Source organism: Lutra lutra, chromosome 3, assembly GCF_902655055.1.
Source record: "Lutra lutra chromosome 3, mLutLut1.2, whole genome shotgun sequence".
NCBI classification, from domain to species: Eukaryota; Metazoa; Chordata; class Mammalia; order Carnivora; family Mustelidae; genus Lutra; species Lutra lutra.
The window spans coordinates 28,383,734-28,397,488 of record NC_062280.1 but is presented as its reverse complement, the minus strand read 5'-3'; the positions used below and the strand labels follow the sequence as shown (position 1 = coordinate 28,397,488).

Sequence of the window (13,755 nt, the reverse complement as noted above, 5' to 3'; positions counted from 1 at the left end):
CCGAATAATATTCCGTTGTCTGTCTGTGTCACAATTTACTTACCCGTTCATCTGTGAGTGGACATTTGGGCTACTTCTGGGTTTTAGGTGTTGTGAATAATGCTGTTTCCTTGCGAGTAGCCATCCTCCTGGGCATAAGGTGGTGGTCCTCAAGATTTTGAGATGACTTTCCCAAGGTGCCCAAGTGCCAGATGTGAGGCAAGAAGGCACCATGGTGCCTCACGGATGAGGAGGAGGATGTGATGTTCTGGACAAGTGGGCAGAGCCCTCAGCCCCGACGATGCCATCCTGCCCTCCATTAAGGAGCATGACTAGCAGTCGCTTCAGTTTGAACTCTAGGCTCTGATGAAATTTCATCTTCTCGCCACAAATGTCACGAGTGGCCATCTTGGAGGATTCTAGAAAGTGAAGCAATGTTAGGAGAGATGAACCCGATAGTGTTTTGGTTTTCAAAGGAGAGAGAAAACTGGGCATTACGTTCCAAAGAAGATTCTCAGAGTGGCAAGGGAAGCTGAAGATCTGCATTTGTGCAACAGGGCTGTGCGGTTTGGAGAGGGGAAATTGGGAGCAGATGCAGAATGGGAGTGAGAAAGTGGGCAAGGGGAGGTTTGCTGTTGCTCCCTGGAGTAGAACCTGGTAGGTGGAGGTTCTTACAAAGAAGAGGAGACTTAGGTGTAAAGAAGAGCTTTCTCCTGTCTTGGGGCGGGGAGTCGCTGTCTGTTGCTGGAACCCATACTCACCAACACGTACTCGGTGTAAGGTGAGTGTTCCTGGTGAATTCCTTCTCTGTGGGGGGACTGGTGGAAGTCCCGCCCGTAGACTGGTCTGGGAAGGGACATGGTTCCTGGAGGTCAAGGCATCCATGAATGTGCTGACCACCATCCCAGGGACCTCCATTAGGAGAGACCCAAGTCAGGTGAAGGAAGCCTTTGAGAGCCTTGTTCAGTGGGGGAGAAAGAGAGGAGTGTGAGATGGAAAACAATTAGTGCCCGTCTGGGGGCTTCTGACCAGAGGTGGCCTTGGGGGCCCGGGAAGGAAGCAATCAGTCTGTGCTGTGGTAGTTGAGGAAGTCTGTCTCTTGTTCCAGGTCTAGTTTAAGATTTGAGCAAATGGAAGAGAGGAGGGGAGGAGGAGAGAGAGCTGAAACAGAGAGGAGACAGGGCCCTGGTATGAGTTACTGAGACTGTTGGGAGCCGGGGCAAATCCAGGGTAAATATTTTTGGCCAGTCTGCCCTTGCTGGGGGGCTAGTGGGGGCCAGGGAGTTCTGTGTCATTTTGGTTGGTGGCCCTGGCTGGGTGTGCTGGTGGAATGGATGAGTGCAGGAATGGAAACAGTAAACATGGCATGTGTGGGGAAGGGCCAGATAAGGGAGGAGTCCGCAAGCCAGGCAGGGGAACTTGAACTTGATGAGCCAAGCAGTAGGGCCAGGATGGGTCCTTGAGTGGGGAAGTGACCCAGAGTGGGATCTGAGAGTCTGCTGCCAGCTGTGGGGTGTGGCTCGGTGGTGAGGGGCTGTGGGAGGAGTGCTGGGCACGGGTGCTCAGCTTGAGTAGAGAGAGAACATGGCCAAGTGTGGCCAGAGGGGCACAGAGGAAGGGCCTGGGGACGCCTGGACCCCCAGTTCCCTGGCTGAGGGGAAAACAGCATTCGATGTGGGGAAGAAGGGGTCGAGGAGTACTCCACCGTGACCTGGCTGAGTGAGTGCATGCCACCCCTGCCGTTGCCCTCTCTCTGCCAGGAACCCTGGGCTGGGTCCCTCGGGGTGAGCTGGGGCCGGCCTGAGGACAGGAGTGGGCTTGCCCAGGCCCCTCCCTGAGAGGGGGCCAGGGAAAATCAGGCATCACACTTCATTCCATCACACCCCGTCTGTTCTTTTTCTCTGGTGGCATAGGCCTGCCCAGGAGAGGATGGAGCCCCTGAAGGGACTTCATGGGGAACAAGGCTGCTGGTCTCCTTCCCAGCCTGGCAGGGCCTAGCCCTACCAGTTCCACACCTCTCTCCAGCCCCCTGCCCTCAGTGCTGATGCCCACCCCCAGGGGTTCCCCCCTTTCCCAGGATGGTAGTAATTAATATGGGGCAGGGGGTGGGTGGTAAGTAGGGGGCAGACACAGGCTTGGAGGTGCAGACCTGGACACTTGGTTTCTGCATCTGCTCAAAGGGGTTCAAAGAGCTCCCTGAGAGGCCCCAGCTGCTGCAGGATGTTGGGATGTTTTATCCTTGTGGGGTCTGTCAGGTGCCAGCCTGGCCATGCCCCCTCTAAATGCCCAGTAAATGGTGCGTCCCTGCTCTTCCCTTTTGCTTCCAGCCCCTCCCTTCATCTGCCTAGGGTTCTATTTGTGGAGCAAGTGAGCCCCGGATAACCTGCTGTGGGTCCCCAGGCTGAGGACGCTCCAGCCCTCCACAGCCCTACCTGCTGGCTCCCACCGGCTCCCTTCCCATCCTGACGGGCAGCGCCACCTGTGAGCTCACAGTGGGTTGCCTTGGCAGGAGATGTGATGTCATGGGGTCTTTTTTGGCCTGAAAAACTGCCTGGATTCCAGGCCTCCCAGGGGGCAAGATTGGGGAGGGCTGGAGGGGTGGAAGGGAGCAGGGTGTGAGGAATTTCTGGACAGAATGTTCCTCTGGAGGCTGAGTCCGCATTCTGCGCCAGACCCCTCCCCCCAGCCTGGGCTTGGGCATCTACCCCTCCCCCCGCCATGGCCCTTGCCTTTTCCGTTCTCCACAGCAGCAGCCCACAGATACATTTTTTCCCAGCCCACCCTCCCTGAAGGCCACCAACGTGTCATATGCACGAACCTCTGGGCATCCTCCCAGCCACCCAGCCCCTCGAGCCCACACAGTTAGGGGTGGGTATGCATGCATGGAGGGGGCGTGCATGTCTTTTTTTGGAAAAAAAAAAAAACAAAAAACAAAACTTAAGCAAAGGATGTGCAGTTTCCCTTATCCGCCCTGTGGTTCACAACCCCTCACATTCAGGAAGTTCTCGCTGATGTCTGATCTCAGTGTCTCCTACTGCCGTCCATTTCCTCTTCTTCCTATGGCAGTGGACTGAAGGAGTCTCTTCCTCCCGAGGACCCGAGAAGGTTCCACTCTAAGTCACAGAGAGCTTGCTCCCGATGGGAGGGCCGTTGACCGAGATGAACTTTTAGTGAGTGAGGGTCTTCGTCAGGGAGAGGAGAACGAACCCAGGATGGAGGGAGGCCAGGTCAAAGACCAGCTGTGCAATGTTGGGCAAGTTACCGAACCTCTTGGGCCTTCCATCTCAACTGCAAAGTGGGGTCATGCTTACCTCCCTGGGGCGGTTCCGAGGACCTATGATCCTGGAAGTAAAGAACTTGGTATTGTACCTAGATCATTAGCACTTTGGGAACAGTGATTGTTAGCACATTGCTGTTATGAAAAGGTATTCCCCCTCACCCCCAAAGCTGGGCAGGAAGAGGACAGGCAGGGGAGGCACGCAGGGTGGGACACTTGAGGCGGCCTGGCTGTCAGCGTTGTGTGGGTGCATGTCTAGCAAGCTGAGAGTGAACGCCTCCTGAACTTTCCTGCCCGAAGTTCCTAACCCCAGAACCTGGTTTTGAGACCCTAGAGCAGAGTGAACTGGGAAGCACAAGGTGTGGCCATCAAGGGACACCAAGGTCCCAACCCTGCCTCCTGCTTGGAGTTGTCCTGCCTGGGGGCAAGGAGTATTCTGGAAGACCCCTGGTGGGGCTGTGCATTGGCTGCCCTCAGTTTTGGAAGGCCTGGGGTCCTGAAGAATGAGGTTTTGTCGGGATGCCTGGGTGGCTCAGTTTAGTAAGAGTCTGCCTTCAGCTCAGGTCATGGTCTCAGGGTCCTGGGATAGAGCCTCGTATCCGGCTCCCTGCTCTGTAGGGAGTCTGCTTCTCCCTCTCTCTCTGCCTTCTCCTTGGCTCTCTCCCTCTTGCTGTCTCACAAATAAATACATAAAATCTTAAAAAAAAAAAAAAGCCAAAGGCTTTGTCCTGGGCTTAGCTGGGGGTATGGCTAGATGTGGGGTGCTGTCTCTGTCTGGGCTCCATGCACCATATCCTTCTGTAGCCGAGCCTAAGGGGGAAGGAAGAGGAGAGCCCGCAGGGAGGCATTCTGCTAACTGGGCCAGCAGACTAGGCATGGAGATGAGGGGCAGGAAGGTGAGCTAGCAGGGGGCTCTCCTTTACCTGGGTGCCAACCCCAGTCTGGCCACAGACCCCACTGTGAGAGGTGGGGCATTGTGCCTCTCTGTACCTCAGTTTCTGCATCTGTGAAACAGGGAGGGAGGAGATGGCTCTTCCCAGAGCCGGTGTTCTGAGGAGTGGTATGTAAGGATGGGCTGTGTCCCGGCCCAGATCCAAGCAAAGATGGAACTTAGAGACCTCGGCTCCAGAAGGGCCGGGGGTGCTGCGTCGTCAGTGGTGAGCATGGTCAGGGGGTCAGGGAAGAGAGGGAGGGGCTCTCCTGGTTGGCTCACTCAGCTAGTATTTGCTGAGGGCCTACAGTGTGCCAGGCCAAGTCCTAGGCTCTGGGGGCTGTGGGCACTTACGTGCTAGCAGGGAAGGAAGACCCTAAGTGAGATCAGGAAGCAAAATACATCGTGTGTTGGAGAGTGGGGAGTTCTAAGGAGAAAAATAAACCACGCCACGGGGACAAAGGACATGTTTGCGTGGGTGTGTCCAAGGTGGGTAACAGCCCACGCCGAGTGGGGCTCTCTGACCGTTGGCTCTGGCTTTGGACCCACAGCTCGGGTGTTCTGGAAGCTTCCCTACAGCATCGCTGGGGGCCTGGGGCGGGGTGGGGGCAGCGTTGGGGGAGAGCCTGCCCTCATGCAACCTGCCTCTTGCCCTTTTCATTCCCAGTAGCCCCAGAGTTGGCCGCGCCTGGGAAGCAGGGAAGCAGGGAGGGCTTCCATCCTGGGAGGACTGGGCCAGAGGAGAGGGGTAGGGAGCTCGGCCTGCACCCTGGGCCATGTCTGCAAACGCTATGGGGAAAACACGGGGTGTGTCGCTCTGGACGGGATTTTGGAAATGTTTGCCTTCCCAGGGGGCACCTTGGCCAGTAAGTTGCAGCGTCTGTGGGCTGGCCTGGGGAAGGGGTAAGGGCAGGGGGGCTGCTGCTCAAAGGCTGCTGGCCGGGAGGGAAGTTTCTCCAGCGGGGCTGAGGCCTGTGGTTTCTAATATTGGCTCCCGTCTCCCTGGTTTGCGTCGTGCCAGACTGGGGAGGGGTGGACAGAGCAGGAGGGTCAAGGTGGGGCGGCCTGGGCCTCCGGAGCGTGCAGCAGGGCGTGGGTGAGAAATGACAGCTGACATTAATGAGAGCTTCCTAAGGACAGGCCCCACTCTAAGCGCTTCATGTGTTCCGTCCCATTTGGTGCTCACAAAACAGCACCCTGCAGGCCTGGTGAAGGGCCCCGAGGACAAAGTGACCTGCCTGAGGTCACACGGGACAGGAATCAGAGCGAGTCAGGACTTGGCCCCGGCCGTTACGGCTAACGCTGTTCGCTTAGACCCGTGGTTTTCTAAGTGTCATTCCCAGGTCTGGAAACCTTTGAGAAAGGCACATTCTTGGGTCCCACTAGGTTAGACCCTCCTGGCAGAGCCCATCCCCTGTGTGTCCACAGCCCTCCAGGAGATTCTGAGGGCTGTTCCGGGCTGCTGGCTCACGTTCTGTTCTGCCCAGAGTCCGGGCCTCTTAGGAGGCTTCACCCAGAGCAGGATGAGGGGCTCTTCAGGGCCTGTTGTGGGCCTGGGGCAGTGCTTTGTCTCCGCCTTCTCCCTCCCACCCCATTTCTGTCCTTTCTGACTGCCCTCATCTAGGCAGGCTGGTGAAGAGTGAGGGGTTTGGGGTTGAGAAATCTGGATTCAAATCGCAGTCCTCTGGTGTAGAATCTGCATGTAGAAGGCCCCTGGGATCTGCTCTCCTGGTTCTCCTCCTCACCTGGAGGCCAGAGCCGCCCAGAAAAGACGCGTTTGGGCCTTCCTGCCTCGTCGAGGTCTCTGCTGGAGCGCTGTAGAGCCTTGAACCAGAAGGGAGAGGTGGAGGTTCTGGGACGGGGGGCTAGCGGCGCTGCTGTGGATGCCCCTGGTTGGGGCTGGTGGTTTTTGGAGGCTGAGGGGAGAACCTGGCCCTGATTAGCAGGCAGCTCCTAGAGCTGAGCCTGGGTCAGAGGTCTCTGCCTGGTGGTCTGTGGCTTGGGAGTGGGGGCTAGGAGGGGTTTGGGGGAGGACCAGGGTTGGGCTGGAAGGGGGTGGAATGTGGCATCTTTTCCTCTCCAGAGCCATCCTCAGGCTTCAGGTGGGCTGACCTGGGGGTTGGGAGGGAATTGCCTTCCCACCTCCTGCTCTGTTCTCGGGTCCTGTCTTCCCTCCACTATCTAAGCTGCCTTGGAAAGAAGTTTTGACCTCAGCTCTCCATCCTCCAGGCTTTAGGGGGAAAGGAGTCCAGGCTATTTCCTGAAAGAGTACTGCTACCTTGACCTCCATTGGCTCTTTTCCTCCATGCCCATCTTGGCCCTGCTGTCCTCCCTGATGGCAAAGCATTTCAGAGGCCCTTCTGTCCATTCCCCTGTCTTCTTCAGGGGTGAGGGGCTCACCAGGAATGGGGTTAGGGTGGGCATTTCCTATTCTGAGTCACCGGCTCCTGAGCTGGTCCCTGCTCATCTTGGCAAAGGCTTTGCTTCCTCACCTTCACGGTCAAGCTCTTGTCCTTCTATGTGACTCAGGGGACCCTGGAATCACTTCACTGGGTTGGTAATGGAGCCCCGGAGACTGGAGGCATGAAGTGGACCTGGAGTGGGAAGTTTCTCTCCCGTTACGGGAGAGTCCAAGGAGCCTGCTTCTCAGGATGCCATTAGTAGAAAGCACGTTTGTTGGTCCTGGCTGGGAAGGGGTGGCACTGGCATGTGGGACAGGCTCAGTCCACAGGGGTTATTGGTGGCCCTCTACACATCCATCCTAGTCCCTGGCATGAGGGACATGACCGTGGAACTTCCTACAGTGCTGCTTTGAATCTGTTTAGGCAGGTGGGATAAGACTCACCAAACTGTATTGGGGAATGAGACATATTGCCGTGATGAGATTATTTGTACCCTAAGGACAAGATGCGTAGCCCAGAGGGCAGGCTTACTGGAGTCCCAAGATGGGAGGAAGTCTTTCTTGCTGGGTGTCCAGGAATGGCCTTGTCGGGAAGAGGACAGCTCGTCGGAAAAGTGTGTGGGCAGGGGAGCCGTCCCATAAGCAAAGGGCCAGATGGCGAAGCAAGGGGAGCTAGGGGACAGGTCTGGATGGGGCACTGGGGTCTACGAATGGGCAGGGCTTATGGTGGAGGGCCTTGGAAGCCCACAGAAGTTAAGACTCTGGCAGGCCCTGTCCTGGGCTGTGGTGATTTCACACCAAGACCCTGGAGTCCCAGGATGGGGTATAAATCCTATTGTCGCTGGGAGTAGTCGATGACTTTACCACTCTTTTAACCTCCTCTTCTGTGAAGTGGGACTCAGGGGAGCTCATGGGACCTACCCCCCTGGGTTCTTGTCGTGAATAAATGAGCCGGTGTGGGTGGAGGTGTCTGGCCCAGAGGTACAAGTGTGACTTTTACCTGCTCTGGGTTCCTTTTTGAGGGGTCAGCACTGAGTCAGAGACCTTGGTGAGGTTTGCCGAGCTAGGTGGTTCTAGTACCAGTAAGATTGTTTTTCATTTTCCCAACTGCCTCCCAAGCTTGGGGTTAGCCAGGTTAAGTCTGAGCCTTGGGCTGATGCCATGGGGCCGGCTTCAGGAGTCATTCTGCCCATGCGGCCACCAGCCCTGGGGAGAGAGCCAATCCGTGGCTCTTTGCCCTGAGGCCTCACACTGGTTTCTCCCTGTGTTCACAGCCCATCAACACTGAGAGCGCCCCGAAGAATGTAGCTGACACGGTGAGTGACAGCAGGTGGGGTGGGTGGTGGGGAATACCCTGGGCCAACGTGGGGAGGCCCAAAGGCAGAAGGGCGATATGGGGGGAAAGTGAACACAGATGTCCGGGGATATCCTTTTGGAGTCTATTTGAGGAACTTGGGGAGAGTGATGGGGATGTGGGTCACGTTGTGAGCCAGGCACGTGACCTCACTTGTGTGTTCGGAAATGGATTGCTAGGGAAGTAGGCAGGTGGGAGAGGCCCGTGGTTTAATGTGGGTTTCTTTATTAAATATGCAGAGTGCGAGAAAGCCGGGCAGATGTTTCCAAACAGATCTTTCTGACTTAGCAGAAAGACAGGCAGTTTCCCCGTTTCCTTGAGGCCGCGTGGAGGAAGAAGGGAAGAGAGTGGGTGGGTCCTGCAGTGGAGAAGCTGAGGTTGGCAGCCAAGGGACATCTCCTGGCCGTGCCCCGTGCCCAGTAGTGGGCTTCCGGTTAGAGGGCTTGCATTCAGATCCTGCCTCTGCCAAGCTTCTAATTGTGCGACTGTTGGCAAGTCATGGGCTTGTGTGTGCCTCAGTGTTCTCACGTGCAGAATGGGAACAGGAAGATCTCCTGCAAAAGTGGTCAGGATACCCAGTGAGAGGGTTGGTTAGCTCTGAGGGGCTTTTAGTGGACAAAGAAATGCTAAACAGGGGCACCTGGGTGACTCAGTCTTTAAGTGTCTGCTTTCCACTTAGGTCATGATCCCAGGGTCCTGGGATCGAGCCCCACATCAGGCTCCCTGCTCAGTAGGAAGCCTGCTTCTCCCTCTCCCACTCCCCCCCTTGAGTTCCCTCTCTTGCTGTGTCTCTATCAAATAAAATCTTTTAAAAAAATGCTAAAGAAACAGCTAAGTTCCTCCGGGGCCCTTCTGCCAGCCCCCTCACCCTCCCACCCCTGCCAGACCCAGGAGGTGAGAAACCAGGGTGCCTTTTGAATACTTTCCTTGACTCCTTGCTCTGATTCCCTTTTCTCTGTCTCCAGGGAGAAGGAGCTTTCCGGGGTGGAAACACACGGAAAAGCCTTGAGGAAGACGTAAGTGTGGGGATGGGGAAGGGGAGAATGTCCCGTACCTGTCCCATTTGGTGGAACATCCCTTGCCTCCTTTCCAGAAGGGTGGTCGGGAGTCACTCAGCTCTGTGGCCAAGCAGGGGAGGAGGGGCTGGGGTGATGAACAGGCCCCGTGCACTTCTGCACTGGGCCTCCGTCTGGCGTTGGCCTCCAGCTCAGCTGGCTCCGGAGCTCATTTGCCCACTGCTTTGCCAGACCTCTGTGCTGCAGGGTGGGTGGCGGGGAAGGCAGAAAGGGAGGGCTCTTGGAGGCCTGGCGTGGTGGTGAGCAGTCACCAAGGTAAGACCAAGGGAAATGGGCAAAAGGACTAAGGGCCGAGGTACAGAAGGACTTGTGGGCTCTCAGGGTCGTCAGACCTTGGGGAATTGTAGGCTTGGCTTCTTGGGAGAACGGAACCTTTGAAAATGTCAGAGTCTTCTGTGTGATTTCAATGCCATCAATTCAGGAGCAGCCTGGAAGGTGGGCCAAGCCAGCTGAGCCCTCTGGGCTCCTCTTGCCATGCATTTTTGGTGGAGGTCAAGGGGCAAATTCCTACAATGGAAAGACCCCAGGGAAGGGCAGAAGGAGCTCTCCCAGGACCCTGCTTTGAGCAATGCTTGTGTCTGGGCTTGTCCTCACATCCCTGGGGGAGACACCCCCCAGTGCTGGGCCTTCCTCTTTCTTCCCCACCCTCCTCTGACAGTTTGCCCCTCTGTTGGCCTCTCCATCCTTGCCCGCCCTGCTCTGCAGAGGAACAGGGAGTGGTTTTGGCGGTTGGCACGGGGGGAGCTGTTGATGGCATGAGGCCCTATCATCTGACAGCTGCCTGACCCATGGTGGGGAGGGCCCCGGAGGGAGGTGCTGGGGCCGCAGGAGACAGCTCCCGTAGGCAGCCACACTTCTGTGGGGAGCCTGCCACTGTCGCATTGCCCTGGGGCCCACCCTGGGAGGCCAAGGCGTTCCCCGGCTGCATAGCCTGTCCGGAGCGGGAGCATGCCTCCTAAATTAGTGGGGAAGGCTCTGTTCAAGGTATGCATGGGTCCCCTGGGCTCAGAGTGCGAGTGTCGGGAGGGACTCTGGTCCAAGTCTGTGATATTTCTGGGGCCGGGGTGTGGGTCAGAAATTAATTTTTGTGTGTACCTGCTACTGAGGATGAACGAACTTGATGCACACAGAACATATAATATGTGCTCAATAAATATTAGCCATTCTTATTACTATTCTTTTGACTAAGGGCCAGGAGGTGGACTGGGTTTTTATTTATATATTTATTTATCCCTCCCGCCCCCTCCCCCACAATGGCACATGCTCTGGTCTTATTTGTTTGATGGGAAAACAGAGCTTGAAAGGGCTCAGTGACTTGGTGAGGGCCTTCTGCTTCCCTTTCTGGGTCTGCTGCTTGGATCTGGTGTTACCGGCTCTCCCAACCCTTGACCAGGGGATGCTGTGTGAACCAAACCTTTTACAGTGGTCTGAGCACATTTAAAAGCCAAGTCCTAATGCTGCTGTTTCCCACAACTCCAGCCTGGGCCAGACGTAGCTGGTCAGGGAAAGCTACAGCAAGAGAGAGGGAAGTTAGACATCATGAAGGACTTTTTGACGCCATGGTGGGTATGACCTTGGTCCTGGGGAAGAAAGAAGTGGCCCTTTATTTGGGACAGGAGGTTATTTTAGAAGAAAATTTTGTTGATTTGGGATGAGGATGTGTGTGTGTCTGGGCGTGCCACGCTGGGTAAGGGTTGTGTCCTGTCTGGATGTGGGGCGGGGGACAACATGAATCTTGGTTTAGCCAGTCTAGTGAAGGGAGCAGATTCTAGAATGGCCTGTGTACTGCAAAGGAGGCAAGACCTCACTTTTGAAGTTCCCAGACACCTGTCCCAGGTTGGGTGCTCCCGGGGTCATTAGTCGATACCCGCCCAGCCCTGGGCCGCCCTGCAGTCTGGCCCATGTGAGGAGACCGGTTTCAGAGGCTGAGCCGTTGCAACCCTGGGCCTCCTGGCATGCTTGTGTGCCTGTTTGTTGAGCTGTTTTCCTGGCTCTGGCCCATGGCCCAGGACTCACAGGCGGGAATGGCTGTTTTCCTCTAGCAGGGCTGGTGTGTTAGAGAGGTTTGTGGACAGTGTGCTGTGTCGCACTTTGTTTTGGAAAAATCCAGGCTGGTGGGCAGGAAGGAGAGAGGAAGGGGTGTGGCTGGAGGGGCTGGCGGGGGGTGGAGGGGGTGGCCACAGCCCCCAGAGGAAAGGTAGGAATGGGGATGGGCCCCTGACATAGATTGGGCACTAGTTTCTGGCTGCCTGACATGGCCCCTGGTGTTTCATAAAGACCCTCCTCCCAACTGGGCCCCCTAGGGACTGGGGCTCAGGAAACGCCTTTTCTTTTGGTCCCGAGCTGTTGTGTTTGGTCTGTGGACCTCAAAGGCAGGCAGGACTCTTCCCACACAGTCGATTTTGCTCTAAACCGACCCCACCCAAGTCCTGAGGTTCTCGCTCCTTGCTGTATGGTGGAGAAGGCAAGATTGGAGCCTAGGGCCGCAGACCTTGAGCCACTCAGGAGTGTCTGAGTGGTGGTCGGCAGGGAGGACGGAGGCAAAAAGAGTTGGTTGGATCTGCAGGAGGAGGAGTGGGGGTGAGACACCAGGAGGAACTTTCCGAGAGTAAGAGAAGCAAGACCACTTTTTGGCAGGGGTGGTGGGGGAGGGGGGTGGAGTTTCCTTTCATGCTGTTCTCTCCATGAGACAGAGACCATGATCTGGGTCTTTACAGGGAGAGAGTTCTTGGTGCCTAGGGAGTTGAATTGAAGTTGTCTTACTGATCTCAGTCTTGGGAGGGGCCGGGAGGAAGTGGACACCTGGGGGCCAAAGGGTTCGGACAGCCCCAGACAGGAGAAGAATGAGATTACCCGAGGACAGAGAATTTAGTTTTCTTTTTAAAATAAAATCTTTCGGGGCACCTGGGTGGCTCAGTGGGTTGAGCTGCTGCCTTCGGCTTGGGTCATGATCTCAGGGTCCTGGGATCGAGTCCTGCATCGGGCTCTCTGCTCAGCGAGAGGCCTGCTTCCCTCTCTCTCTCTCCCGACTGCCTCTTCATCTACTTGTGATCTCTGTCAAATAAATAAATAAAATCTTTAAAAAAAAATAAAATCTTGGGGTGCCTGGGTGGCTCAGTGGGTTAAGCCGCTGCCTTCGGCTCAGGTCATGATCTCAGGGTCCTGGGATCGAGCCCCGCATCGGGCTCTCTGCTCAGCAGGGAGCCTGCTTCCTCCTCTCTCTCTACCTGCCTCTCTGCCTGCTTGTGATCTCTCTCTGTCAAATAAATAAATAAATAAAATCTTTAAAAAAAAAATAAAATCTTTGTAGGACTCTTTGTAAAGCCCTCTGGTAGTTTTCCTTGGAAGCTTTAGGTGGAACAGGTAGATCTCGTGAAATCCCATGAGCTCTGGGCTGTACCCATTTTACAGATGGGTTGGTTCCTAAGAGTGTCTTCCTTCATGGAATATAAGTTCTCTGAGGTCAGGGACTTCACCTGGTCCCCGTATGTGCCTCGTATGTTGTCGGGCACACAGCGGGTGGCACCCAGTGAGGGCTTTCAGGAGGAGGGCTCAAGCACTGTGATGGGCAGCAAAGATGACCCGTGTGTCCACTCACTCCCAGCCTCTCAGAAAGAGCCTGCATGGGAAGGCGTGCAGCAGTGGGGGGCCCGTCTCTGGCTACCTGTGTGAGGTCACCTGTGCATTTTGGAGCATTAGGCCATGCTGGCTCACACCCCCTAGCCCTGCAACGGCGTGTGAGTCTCCACGTCCACTGGACTCAGACTTGTCACCCGTCTCTGCTTTCTGCCAGCAAGCGTCACATGTCCCCAAACTCTGCGGAAAACAGGAAGCCCCATCAGCGAGAGGACAGCCCAGTGATTCAACAGGGGATGACCATCCAGCTGTTCCCATCCCTGTCATCTGGTGGGGTCATGGCCCACAGCAGATCCCTCCCCTGCCTCCCCTGCCCTGGCCAGCCTGGGGGAGCACAGCGGCTTGGACTTTGTCTTATCACCTCTGGAGGCGGCATGGCCAGACTCTGTTGGGGCCAAGTTTTTATTTATCTTTCCTGACTTTTTTGGGGTGGGGAAGCTGAGGAATGTGGAGTGTTGTAACGTTGGGAAGGGGGGGTGGAGAAACGGGATCCAGCTCTCCTGCCCCATTCTTCCTTTTCACCCCTGGGCCCCGGGAGGCTCCTGGCACCCCTTGGCTCCCCAGTCCCCTCGCCAAGCCAGTCTCAATATCGCATTGTCTCCCCATAACTCCATGGGTTGGGACCTGTGGCCCGAGCCACACCTTGAGCCTCAGCTGCTGCTGTGGCTTCCGGTGTTTGAGTCCCCCAAAAGTGGCTGTGGGTCGGCAACAGATGAGACATGAGGGGTTATTTATAGCAAGGATCGCTGGGGCCTGGAGCAGGGCCTGGGGCCTGGGGAGGTTCAGCGACTCCTCATCAGGGACCAGTGAGTTCAAGACAGATGGAGTGTTGGGTCTCTTGTGTTCCTCTGGGTGGGTCGTCTTGGAACAGCCCAGTTTGGGGCTTGAAAACCAAACACGATCCCTCCTTACCACCCTCTTCTCGCGCCCCCACGCCTGACTCATGTAAACCCAAGTCGTCAGGGCCAGGGGGTGGTGGAGACAGAAACTTCCCACGCCGACAGTCCCACTTGGCTCTCTGTTCCTCCCGCTGCTGTCACCGAGGCTGAGTGGTGGGGAGCCAGCTGTAGCCCACACAGAGGGGGCTCTGGCTGCAGCCTT

The 13,755-nt window shown here is 56.3% G+C and overlaps 1 protein-coding gene across 10 annotated transcripts in view; it reads left to right on the top strand.

Annotated features, from left to right (window-relative positions):
• The window catches only part of TNS1 (tensin 1), a 200,456-nt gene that overhangs the window by 94,642 nt on the left and 92,059 nt on the right, over positions 1-13,755 (top strand). For 9 of the 10 annotated variants that reach the window (XM_047721014.1, XM_047721015.1, XM_047721013.1 and 6 more), the window contains 2 exons: positions 7,863-7,904; positions 8,908-8,958. In XM_047721014.1, the coding sequence (XP_047576970.1) occupies positions 7,863-7,904; positions 8,908-8,958 (93 nt within the window). Of the gene's footprint in view, positions 1-7,862; positions 7,905-8,907; positions 8,959-9,862; positions 10,003-13,755 lie in introns of those variants that run through there. The other variant, XM_047721021.1, reaches the window with a different exon arrangement.